This window comes from Meleagris gallopavo, chromosome 1 (genome assembly GCF_000146605.3).
Source record: "Meleagris gallopavo isolate NT-WF06-2002-E0010 breed Aviagen turkey brand Nicholas breeding stock chromosome 1, Turkey_5.1, whole genome shotgun sequence".
NCBI classification, from domain to species: Eukaryota; Metazoa; Chordata; class Aves; order Galliformes; family Phasianidae; genus Meleagris; species Meleagris gallopavo.
The window spans coordinates 157,112,903-157,126,272 of NC_015011.2; the positions used below are offsets into that span (position 1 = coordinate 157,112,903).

Consider the following 13,370-nt stretch of genomic DNA (forward strand, 5'->3'; position numbering starts at 1 on the left):
AAGACGCTTACTTGATTAGAAATAGATGGGACAGAAAGTACTTGCTTGGAAAACAGTGGCTGGAAACAGGGAAAAGTAATCTGCTTCCTTCCCCTCTGAGTGGCTTGGTCTACTTAAGATGCTCCAGTATACTGTTTTGTGATCTGTTGCAATGTAGTTTTACAGCTTTTGCAGTCTTTTGACACTCACATTTCAGTAAAGAGAGAAAGGAATAAGAATTCCATCATAAGGATTCAACGAGTTCAATGTCTTGCTACAATTTATGGAAAGAGAGCAAGAGGAGAAAAGAAAGGAATAAAATATACATACAGCATTTTTTCCTCTTTCTGTGTATGTTTACTCTGTACAATGTGGGAGAACTAACTTAAGGCATTTTGTATTTAAAAAATGCTCAAAGTATTTGTTATTCACACATTATTCTCTCTGCTATGGACCACATTAGCATATACCTAATTTATCTTCAGAAAGAAACTGTATTCAATTGGATTTTAATCAATAGATAGCTATCCAAACTTTCACTATTCCTCAAATATAAAAAGATTCATGTGTGTAAATATCTTCATTCTTTAATGGATGAGGTTGGGAATGTGACCACTGAGAATAAGGAAAAGGCAGAGGTTCTGAATGCCTTCTTTACATCTGTCTTTAAAGGTCAGACCAGGTATCCTCAGGGAACTCCACTCTCTGACCTGATAGTCCCGGCTGGGGTGTGGACTGAACCCCCTACGATTCAGGAGGATACAGTCAGAGACTTACTACTCCAGCTGGACTCTCATAAGTCCATGGGGCCAGATGGGATTCACCCAAGAGTGCTGAGGGAACTGGCGGAGGTAGCTGCTTGCCATTATCTACCAGCGCTCTCTGTTGACTGGTGAGGTGCCACAAGACTGGAGGCTTGCCATTGTGACTCCTGTCTACAATAAGGGTTGTAAGGAGGATCCAGGGAACTACAGGCCTGCTAGCCTGACCGTGGTGCCAGGTAGGTTATGGAGCAGATTGGCTTGAGGGAGATCACGCGGCATCTGCGGGACAACCAGGGGATCAGGCCTAGCCAGCATGGGTTCACGAAGGGCAGATCCTGCTTGACCAACCTCACCTCCTTCTATGATCTAGTGACCTGTCTGGTAGACAAGGGAAAGGCTATTGATGATGAAGTCTACCTAGACTTCAGCAAAGCCTTTAACATGGTCTTCCACAGTACTGTCCTGCAGAAGCTGACAGCCCGTGGCTTAGACAGGTACACTCCTGGCTGGGTAAGGAACTGGCTGGAAGGCCGGGCCCAGAGAGTGGTAGTGAATAAAGCCAAATCAAGCAAGCGACCAGTCACGAGTGCTGTTCCCCAGGGGTTGGTACTGGGGCCTGTCCTCTTCAAGATCTTTATTGATGACTTGGATGAAGGCATTGAGTGCACCCTCAGCAAGTTTGGAGATGACACCAAGTTGGCTGGAAGTGTTGATCTGCCTGGGGGTAGCGAGGCCCTACAGAAGGATCTGGACAGGCTGAATAGGTGGGCTGAAGCCAGTGGGATGAGGTTCAACAAGACCAAATGTTGGGTCCTGCACTTTGGTCACAACAACCCCAGGCAACACTACAGGCTTGGGGCAGAGTGGCTGGAAGACTGTGTAGAGGAAGGGGATCTGGGGGTATTGATTGATGCTTGGCTCAGCATGCGCCAGCAGTGTGCTTGGGTGGCCAGTGGCATCCTGGCTTGCATCAGAAATGATGTTGCCAGCAGGAACAGGGAAGTGATTTTCCCCCTGGTGAGGCCACACCTCAAGTACTGTGTCCAGTTTTGGGCCCCTCACTGCAAGAAAGACATTGAGGCCCTGAAGCATGTTCAAAGAAGGGTAACAAAGCTGGTGAGGGGTCTGGAGCACAGGCCCTATGAGGAGCGGCTGAAGGAGCTGGGATTGTTCAGTCTGGAGAAGAGGAGGCTCAGGGGAGACCTTATTGATCTCTATAACTTCCTGAAGGGAGGTAGTAGTGAGCTGTGGGATGGCCTCTTCTCTCGTGTAACTGGTGATAGGACTAGAGGGAATGGCTTCAAGCTGTGCCAGGGGAGATTTAGGCTGGATGCTAGGAAATACTACTCCTGTGAAAGAGTGGTCAGGCACTGGAATGGGCTGCCCGGGGAGGTGGTGGAGTCACTGACCCTGGAGGTATTCAAGGAAAGTTTGGATGTTGTGCTGAGGGACATGGCTTAGTGGGATCTATTGGTGATGGGTGGATAGTTGGACTGGATGATCTTGAACGTCTTTTCCAACCTTGGTGATTCTATGATTCTATGTGATTCTGTGATCTTTTTATCATTTATTAAAATAAACATACCTCTGATAAACTTTTGTTTTTAAAAAAACTTACTTTGTAAGAGGATACATTTGGATTCAAAAGAAAAAATGTTAATAACATTGAATACTTACAGGAAAAAGTGGAGAAAAAAACAAATATCGTAGCTTTGATAGAAGATTGTCAATCAGCTTTATTCACAGCTCACTGATGATGGCTGCTGTCCCTACTTTTTTTCAAAGTAAAGAAATTAAGAAGAAAGACAATATCATCTGCAATTCAGTTAGTTTGTGGGAGGCATACAGGGTTTAGAGTTTTTCCGGAGACGCGTGGATGTAGCAGTTTTATATTTTGAAATTGTTTCTCAAATTTTTAGATTTTCATTCTACATATTAACTGTAATTAAGACAGCTTTGAAATACTCTTTCCACAATGTCTTTTAAAAGAAAATAGTATTTATCAAGAACAGGCTGCAATATAGGATAAGATGTAATGGATTTAAATTGCAGGAGGAAACATTAGGAAAGCCTAATAATAAAAATAATGAAGTTCTGAAAGAGATTGACTCTAGAAGTTGTGAAAAATATATCTTTTTAGGTTTTTAAGAATAGATTATAGGAAGAGAATGTCATGAATGAAGCTTCTATCTATGCTAGTTTTGCTACAAGGGCGACAGAGCTGGGGATCAGCCATTTGTTCGGTATGAGAGATCAAGATATAATTCCTGTCTGTGGTCTATTAGAAGAATTTTTGTGCCTTGGCCTTGAAATTCCATTGATAAAATGGTCATAGGAAAATTATCATATGTGTACTATGGGAAAGTATTTTAAATGTTGCTTTGTTAGTTATTGCATGACATGAAAAAGTGTTGTGTATGTTGATAGTGATTAAAGCAATGATTAAATTTCTACACATAATTAATCATGTTTGATTAAATCTTAAATCAAGATGTACAATGGGATATCCAGAGGTATGAAAAAGTTTAAAAATTAAAGAGTAAAAGTTCATTAAACTTGACTTTTAGTAAAAAGGTGGATTCCAGAGAAGATATGAAAGTTTCTTTTTCACCAAGGACAGAAAGATCTAGGCAGAAAGAACAAGGACAGAAACAGTTAAAGTGATAGCTGATAGCATGATAAACTGGCTAATTACGCCCAAATTTCTTGCATGTTTTGTGAAAGAGCCTTTGTTTTAGCAGGCAACTGTTGTTTGGTTTCTAACGTACTGCATCAGGACTCCTATTTAGGGTTTTGAAGAGGTTCAGCTTGTGAGCTCAATGCCTACTTTTTTCCATAAGTATTATATGAGTAATCTTGATTTTTTTCTTTGTTATTTGTGACTGCATGTATTTTGAGCAGCAAGGGGGAAAAAAAAAAAAAAAACTAATAGCCAATGGTTTTGGTTACTAAGGCAGAGACAGAAAAGGATGACAGCCTCATAGAAATAATCCTTCTTTTCTCCCAGAAGGTTGCTATCAGTTTTTATGTTGCACAACATATATGTGTCATCTCTAAAACTCCAATTCACTTACTTTTCTCTCAGAAACGAATATACTGTAGCAGAAAGTGTGTAAGAAAAATCTGAAGGGAAAGTAAATCAATCTTTTCTTTAGCCAACAAGCAATTTTGTTCTTTAGCAGGGGGCATACAGGACTTGTCCAACATTACTGCTAGCTAAAGAGGGAAATATTGATTTGTGTGTTTGCCTTTTTACATCAACAGTAAAGAGTCTATAGCACTTTTACACATCATAGAATAAGGCCTGAGAGTATCAAAAAGCAATATAAAAATTTCAAATGACTTGTGGCTCTGATTTAAGTAATATTTGAATGTTTATTTAATTTTTTTCTGCATCATCCATCTTTCTTCAAACCTAAATAACTTTTCTTCTGTTATTGACCTTCTAATAATCTCTTCAACAGATACATTTTTGCTATCTATCCATTTATACAGTCCCACTCACCCTTGAATTTAGGCTACGCTGAGAATGATCTCACATATAGTGTTGGTTTTTTTTACAAACAAATTTATGTTTGATGTTCTTAAGCAGGAAGGAATTTGCTTCATTTTGTCAAATAAAGCATAAAAATACCAAGATTTTTTTACTACAGGAAAGAATGCTATAAACTTCTAAGGTATCACAAGATAATGGAATTCTTTACTGTATGGGATAAATGTGAACTGACTTAGCACATCCTAATATCCTTACTCACCAGCAGAATTCACATGAATATAGACAGTTGATAATATGCTCAATAAGAGCCAGCAGTGTGCCCTAACAGTCAGGAGGGCAAACAGTATAGACATCATAGAAGTCAGGGGAAACCCAACTCACATTCTGCAGCAGCTGAGTGCCAGATGGCATGCTGAAAATCACATGAAATGATATGGACATATCTACATTTAAGAGCTGACCCCTATTTTAGATGACTAATTAAGGGTGAGCTGAATCATTCTCTGACCTTGAGGCAAAATTCATTTGTTGATATCCTAGGGGTATGTCATTGTAGGCACTGTCAGGTGTCCCATCTGGTCTCTAGTGGCCACTACAGAAAACTGAAAATTTCTTCTTAAGTCTTGCGTCACATTTGGTAACCTACGCAAATATCTCTCTCCTAATATCATCTTTCCATGTAGTATATAACCCTAGTCACCTACACTAGGATAAGTGAATTACCCTAACTGTTCTCAATTGGCAGCTTAAAGTCAGACATATTCTTCAGAGTGTCCCAAGAAACAATAAATTCCAGCTGAACTGAACTTCTGTGTAATCTCTACATGCTAAATTATTGTTATTTGAACATATGTTTTTGGTGTTCTGTTTCCAGAATACTTCAAGTAATTCTGTTGTTATTGAAACAGTAATGTGCGGTGCTAGGGCTGACAGGGGTAGAAATGACAGCATTAATCTTCACCTTCACATTCAGAGTCATACAGTTTGTCAGCGTTGTTGACACCAAATAATTGATTATGCCTTTTTAGCAGACTTCTACAAAACCTATCTTACCAGAAAGAAATATCGCTGCACAATCACGTCTTATTCATCTCACCGCTTATTTGTGAACAACTATTTTTAAGGATGAAACACAGAAATAGTAAAATTTCATCTAAAATCTCTGAAAAAACCCTTAAAAACTCACTAAAAATTGCAACCACTTTTTTCACAAAAACAAGCTCAAATATCCTACTATTTTTATGTTTTTCTTGCCCTCTTTTTTATGTTTTAATAAATAATGTTAAAAAAAAATAAAAAGACTTCATTGGTTATATATGTTAACTATATTATATATTTTATATGTGGTCTAAGACAGTTCCTCTTCATTTATCAGGCAAGCCAAAAGGTTGGATATCCATGATCTAAACATTTTCCAGTATGTTGTATGATAAAAAAGGTCTATATTTCTTCATTCATTTATAGAATTCATATCACTTATTAAACATAATCCTTTGCAAACTCTGAGGTACAATGCATTCCACCATATTCTCTAGGCTCTGAAATTGTGTACTTCAGACTAACAATTATTGCTTTGCTTTGCCTGTATTTCTAAATAGATGGCTGGCAAAAGACATTTCAATCTTATAATTTCTGTAAAGTGAACTGATCTACTGTCTGACTGATACTGCACTTAAAAGTACTGGGGTGAAGCCATATTTCTTTCCCTTTCTGGTGATATGGCTACAATTGCTGCTGCCAGATGTGTTCCATGACTCTTTACAGACTTCCTTCACAGTAATTTGCAAATAAAAATAAATGTTAAAAGTCTGTTTGATTCATTGTGATGATGTAGTTGGATTATAATAGGTGAACTGCATTTTTTTTCTTTTTACTAATGTTCATTTAAAATTAAGAGTTTTATGTATCTTTTCATTTTTTCTTCTTTTTAAACAACCCCTTTTATAAAGTTCTGATGTTAGATTTCTAAACATCAAATAAAAGAGGAAACTGTCATTATCTCCATTTTACAGATTTGTAAACTGCAGCAAATATTGATGCAGTCTTGCAACATGTAGAGTAAGCTCTCTCAACAGTACCTCTGTAATCCATTTTGAGGGATTGGTAAATTTCTGTGTTGAAGTTGCCTGCACATACGATGCATGTAAATTGTTCGCTAATACAGTTTTTACCACACTGAGACAACCAACATTATCCTTCTGACATTGTTCTGAAAGTAATTTAATAGGTAACTTTTCATTACTGTAACAGTCACAAAAATCCCCTGTCAAGAGTTCCCTTTTCATTATTTCCTGAAGCAATGCAAATACAAGTAACCAAAAAAAGGTCAAGAAGCATTAACAATGGCTTAGAAAGTGTCTTCTTATGTCCCTCATTACTGTATGTGTCACTAGCAGGCTGTACAGTTATTCAATTCCCACTGTAAAACACAACTCTAAGCATGTTAGAGGAAATCCACTGTATTAAATCTAAAACACACACACTTCTAGTATGACTGTTTGATACTTTCTCTGAATGTTAATTTGGTATTATAATATTATACCATTTGGTGTAGTGCAAAAATTGAATGTTAAGTACTACACCCCCCCAAGCAGTCATCTGTTTATAGAAGTTGGCTAACTCATATGACAACTAATATGTAATCTCTTCTAGTGTTAAGTTTAAGAATTTGTAAAGAAATTGCAGTGTTTTTGCAGAAGCTTTAATAGTGCTAGTAATGTTTGCTATCAAAAGATAAAGCCAAGAGTCAAAATATCTTAAAAATAATGAAAGCTTTTCCCATCCAATTTAAATCTAAGGAAATGAGTTCCTATTTACAACGTTAGTCGAGATTTGGCTTGGTTTGCTTTGTTCTAAACATGACTAAAAATCACAACACTGTCTTCCTGGATTTTTGGCCAAAAAATGGGGAAAATTTTCCAGAAGATATTTATGATTCATCCAGTAATTTATTTTGACATTTCAGTGAAGCAGAACTCAGTTCTTCATTCTTTTTATTAGCTTCTGGACTAAATAATTGGATTCCAAAACACTATTAGTCTAATTTGAATCTAAGGAGGGTACCTAAGTAACTGTGAAGTATTTCATTCAAGAAGTATAAACTGTGCAATCTTAAATAGTACAGAAGATATCAATAGACATTATTCTAGAAAATATATTAAAAAAATATTACTTGTGATGTATATCACTTTGTATTAGTCTGTTTAGCTTTGGTCAACTTGTCTTCAGTTTCCGCCACTTCTGTGAGCTTTCTTCTTGTGATGCATATGGCAGTGATAATTTCATATACATCAGTATCTTTCTGAGATGATCTGAGTTCTATAAATAAAAATATCTGTAAATAAAAATATTAAGCAACTTACTGAAGTAGTTTCACCCAGCTGCACTACTTTAAAGCAGAATAGAATTCCTAATTGATCGAAAGCAGTTTTTTTTAACTTTGTTTAACTCAGTTTCCAGTTTCAGTATAAAGTCTTGAAAATAAGCAAATAGCATATTTTTGAAGCAATAATAATAAAAGTAATGAACTGTATCAGGTGTCAGATTTCAGAGAAAAAAATGAAAAGGAACAAGAAAACCAAAGACATAAATCAAACAGAAAATTTTATGCGCAAATGGGCATTTTCTGTAAAGATTCTCACTTCATACAAGGCACTGTTGAAAGCCACCACTTCGGTGTCAATGAAGTGAGAATGATGTGCCCAATTTATTGTTTTTTTGCTGCTATTATTTCCTTTTGCACATGACTAACTATAATAAAAGAACTTATATGTATGTATATTTGTTCAACTGTAAAAGCTTTCCATCTATTTCAACTCAATGTCATTAACAGTTGCAGTTGCTGAGATAAATACAACTAGATTTCAGCTCTTTTTTCCAGAAATTAGATTCAAGGAACATACTATTCAAAGAGCCAGAAACTAACTTCAAATTCTTATTTTAAGAATTTTCAAGTGACTTGTTACATTAATAAGATTTATTATATTTACAGATACATTTTTTTCTCATTTAAACTTGCTTAAACATGAAGCAAATATGTAAAATCAGGAATAAATTTTGTCTGAGTAGGACATATATTCTTGATCTCTGAACTCTATTATTGCAACTTATTATATCTGGGAATTAAGCCAAACAGGCACTAAAGGAGAAGTTTCAAAATGCATCAGCCCATATTCTGAGTAGCACATAGTTCTCTGAGCACTTCACCCCATGAACTGCTATGTGCTCTGCCTTCCTACTGAATACAGTTTATAGTTTATCTCAATATTCAGAACTCTCCACACAAAATGACCAAGATTTTCTTTTCAGAAATCATGTCCTCTCTTGATAGCTGTTACAATCCAATGAAACTATGAAGTTTTCTGTCAAGAAACAAAGGCTTGCAAGCACAAGAGACAGAACTTTTACAAGAACAACTCCAGTATCAGGGAACTCTCTTTTATGGTTAATATGAACTTGTGAAATGTGCTCAGGTTTCACAGCTTTCAAATGTAAATGCAGCATGAATTTCTTCTACTCAAGCTTCTTTTTAAAAATTCCTTCATACAGTGATGTTTGCTTATCTAGCTTAGTTTTTTTTCTGAAATATGAGTTTATAGGACAAAGGAGTACCTAAACAGACCAGTTTGGATCAGTCTTTCATCTCTTTTTCTCATCCCATCCACACTAGTAGAGATTTTCTAAGCGTAATGCTACAGAATTTTTGCATTCCTTTTCCTCTGCTCCTCTCTTTTCAATATGAAATTAAAGAGAGATGTCTGTACTTGTCTATCTAATTTCCTTTCTCTGTGCTAGTCGTAGATTCATAAATCAGATGGGTCCTAGTAGATACAAGACAATGAAAACAAATCTACCTTGGTCTGGATTATGGCTGCATTAACATGAAACGATTTCTGAAGATTATGAAACAGTATCATTTACCTATCTCACTTGACTCCATTTATATTTCTCTTATTTATGAAAAAAATAAAATAATGCAACTAATGATTTGTCTGTTGCCATCATATGAGTATTTTGGAGTGCAACCAATATACTATTCTCCAACTCCATGCTATTATTATCTTGAATATAGACCTTTTAAGAGATATCATCAACTAATCTGTGTTAATAAAATGCTTATTTCAGTGTAGTTCTTTTCTTCTTTAGCCTTATGGTAGTTCTATAGCAAATATGATCAATAATAATAATAATTACCTGTCATTACAGTTCATTTTCTCAGCAGATACCAACATTGTATGAAATTTAATGGCTTGTGATATATTTCAGGGTTGAAAAAATGGTCTAGTAATTCCTCTTGCCCTTAATCTCTATGAGTCTATTCAGAGATTGATCCCTCCTAACTTTACTTACTTGAAAATGCTTCAGCACAGCATCTATGGAGTTTGGAGAGCAAGACACAGTGAAATTGATCACTGCATGCAAATAATTTAGTTTTGAGATCATGCTATGCTGTATCACCAAATTTCTGTAATAAATATGTATTCATTCTATGCATGCTTATATGCTGAATTATTTTATGTGATAGGAACTGTTAAAGTAGAATACTCCAGAATGCAGGAAAGAATTTATATAACACACATTTTGCCATTCAATCCTTATATAAATCATTAATATAGGTTTAAAATGAAATAGAGTAAAAAGTTTGTACTTTCTGAAATGGATATAATCTCAGTTGCTAAATGTAATCTAGCAATAATCTTTAAAATATTTTTAAAAATCTGTATACATATGTTTTTTATATGTGCATATAAGTTTATAGAAAGACTATTGATTTTCTAGGCAACAAGAATATGTGTAAATGGGGAGTTAATGTAACTTTCCTCAAAAGAGTATTTCACATGATGCTATATAAAAATATATTAGCTAAACTATGCATAAGGTGAGGTATCAAATGGGAAAGTTTGTTCAGTCACAGAATGACTTTTTTTTTTTAACAAATCACATGATTTGATGGAGTTTCAGGCTAGAGACAAAATAGAAATCTAGTACATTTTAAATCAGGTAAAAGTAGTGATGACCACGGGATTGCTGAGAACCACATACTCAGCACTAGTATATGGAAGCCAGATGGGGTAACAGTATTTCAGCTGACAACTGATAACTGCAAGTGTAGTATCTGAATTTTATATCATGTTTCTTATAGCTCCCCTAAAATACACAAAGATCTTTCCATTTAGGCATCTAACTGATGTTAACATGGAACTGAGACCTACTCTGATACTTTTCCACTTAATTATGTACAGGATCTAGGGTCATCTGACAATCTTGTCTCAAGATATCATTTCACATTTTGGGTCATATCTGCTAAACTTCATGTGATGTTTGAGATATAACTTTTCAAATGACTTAAAATTCCTATGTGTGGAGAGATTTGTTTGACTCCACCTATTCCTATGTGTGGAACTGATTTGTTTGACTCCACCTTATGTAGAATCGTAGAATCATAGAATCACAAGGTTGGAAACGACCTATAAGATCATCTAGTCCAACTGTCCTCCCATTACCATTGCTACCACAGGCTACTAAACCATATCTTGTAGCTCCTCATCCAGGTGCTTCTTGAACACTGCCAGGGACGGTGACTCCACTGTTTCTCTGGGCGGGCCATTCCAGTGCCTGACCACTCTCTGGGAGAAAAAGTTTTTCCTTATGTCTAATCTAAACCTCCTCTGGTACAGCTTGCAGCCATTTCCTCAGGTCTTGTTTGTTGCTTAGGAGAAGAGGCCAAACCCCTCTTCACAAGAGGCCAAACCTCCCTTCAGGAAGTTGTAGAGTGCAATCAGGTCTCCCCTGAGCCTCCTCTTCTCCAGACTAAATAATCCCAGCTCCCTCAGCCGCTCCTCATAAGACTTGTGCTCCAGACCCCTCACCAGTTTCGTTGCCCTTCTCTGGACATGTTCCAGGGCCTCAATGTCTTTCTTGTAGTGAGGGCCCAAAAATGAACACAGTACTCAAGGTGTGGCCTCACCAGTGCTGAGTATAGAGGGATGATTACCTTCCTGCTCCCGCTGGCCACATTATTTCTAATGCAGGCCAGAATGCTGTTGGCCCTCTTGGCCACCTGGGTCATGTTGGCTTATGTTCAGCCCCCCCAGGTCCCTTTCCTCTTCACAGTCATCCAGGCACTCTGCCCCAAGCCTATAGCACTGCATGCGGTTATTGTGGTCAAAGTGCAGGACCCGGCACTTGGCCTTGCAGAACCTCAGTTTAACCTTCAGAACTTTCCGTTACCCAACGTTCATTTCCCAAAAAATATTAAAGTGGGATTTTTGTTTACTTTTGCTGTATATTTAAAAATAATTGTAATGATAAAAAAAATAAAAATAAATCAGTTATGATTTGTAGTAGCTCATACTTTGCATTGTTTCAGATTAGTAATAAAAGAAATGTAGATAACACACCAATGTTTTATTGTTATTGAGTAGTGCTTGCAAATCAATTTCTTTTCTGTATTGTAAGCCGCCTACTAACAAGTAGACCCAGGATGCACAAAATGCAGAGGGGAAACAGCCCAGATAGCACCAAAAAAATATTATATATGATTTAATGTCATCCTCAGCAATAAAACTAGAGGGAAGTGAACCAGTTGGGGCTGTTTTTTCTTAGAGACTGGTCTTCAGTCTGCTATTGGTTAGCAGATTCAATTTTTGCATTTTGCTTATTTTGCTTGTTTATCTTTTTCTTTTCTTGATCAACAGGCAGTTTAATAAGTGAAGGAAAGAGGACAAAAAAAAATATATACAAGTGATGCAAAGGTAATTACTGACCATTTCTCAGAGGCAAACCAATGCTCAGCAACTCTCTGAGTAATGCCTACTTCCCACTAAGAAAGAAAAGAAAAGAAAAAAAGAAAAGAAAGAAAAGAAAAAAAGAAAAGAAAAGAAAAGAAAAGAAAAGAAAAGAAAAGAAAAGAAAAGAAAAGAAAAGAAAAGAAAAGAAAAGAAAAGAAAAGAAACAAAAAAACTCCTCTCCTGTCATTGCTGAGCATATTGTATGGCAACTCCTTTGGTTAATTTGGGAGAGCAGCTAGTTATCTTGTGTCCCCTCTTAGCTTCTTGCTCATCCTTAGCTTATTTACTGTGGAAGGAGAATGGGAAAAGAGAAAATCTTGTCACCATGCAATTCCTGTTCAGCAACAGCCAAATCATTGCTGTGTTGTCAACACTGGTTTAAAAACAGCACCTTACAGGCTGCTATGAAGAAATTAACTCAATCCCAGCCAGAAAAATTGTAACTTAAAATTCTTTTCTGAAGCATGAGTTATTGAGTGGCTCGGTTTGGTTTATTCCTAAAAATAATTTCCTGAATGAAATTCAGGAAATTATTCAATTCAATAAAATTCAAAAAAATTCAAATCCTGAATGAAACTACACCACAAAAATGCATATGAGTGCTTTATCATCATTTTTATTTTCATGTAGAAGTCATATCATTGCATAACTTGTCCTCTTCAGTCTTACATGAAGAATTTCTTTAAGTCCTGTCCATGTTGTATGTTAGAGTACATGTTAAAATTTTACTAAATTTATTTCATATCCCCATTACAAAGTCTTAGTTTTTCTAAGATATCAGTTATCGAAATGTCAAGTCAGTACATATAACTTTTATTACTGCACATGAATAATACACCTTAAAACTTCTTTTCTTTTCATAGTGACACATTTTTTCTTGATTTTTAACATAAGAAACTTTTTTTTTTTTAACTTAAGGAAAAAAAGCGTATACAAAATAAAAACTCTATTTATATCAGAATAATTCTTACTTTTCCTTTTGTGAATCTAGAGCTTAAAGATCAAGGGAGTTTGTGCTCCTCTTTTGCACTGTTTTGGATTCTTTTGGTGCATTATAATGCACAGCCACATTTTATTTCTCAAATTCACTATGACCCAGGAGTCACACACACACACACACAAAAAAATCAATTTATTTGTAATAATATGAGCTATAAATAATTATTTAAAATTATAAACAATATTTGTAGCAAAAAAGGGACTTATAAAGCAACTCAGATCATTTTAAATTTAAACTGACAGAGCCGGTGTAAGGTAAATAAAACAATTTTTTCTCTGATTTAGCCAGGCTTAGTGTTTTCTGCTTGTCTGTTTTTTTGCTTCTTAGAGATTAGGGGAAAA

The 13,370-nt window shown here is 35.9% G+C and overlaps 1 protein-coding gene across 1 annotated transcript in view; it reads left to right on the top strand.

Moving 5' to 3' along the window:
• Positions 1 to 986: 986 nt before the first annotated feature.
• Positions 987 to 13,370, top strand: part of PCDH20 (protocadherin 20) — a 97,535-nt gene continuing 85,151 nt past the window's right edge. The window contains exon 1 of the mRNA XM_031552050.1: positions 987 to 1,237. Within this exon, the coding sequence (XP_031407910.1) occupies positions 987 to 1,237 (251 nt within the window). The remainder of the gene's footprint in view (positions 1,238 to 13,370) is intronic.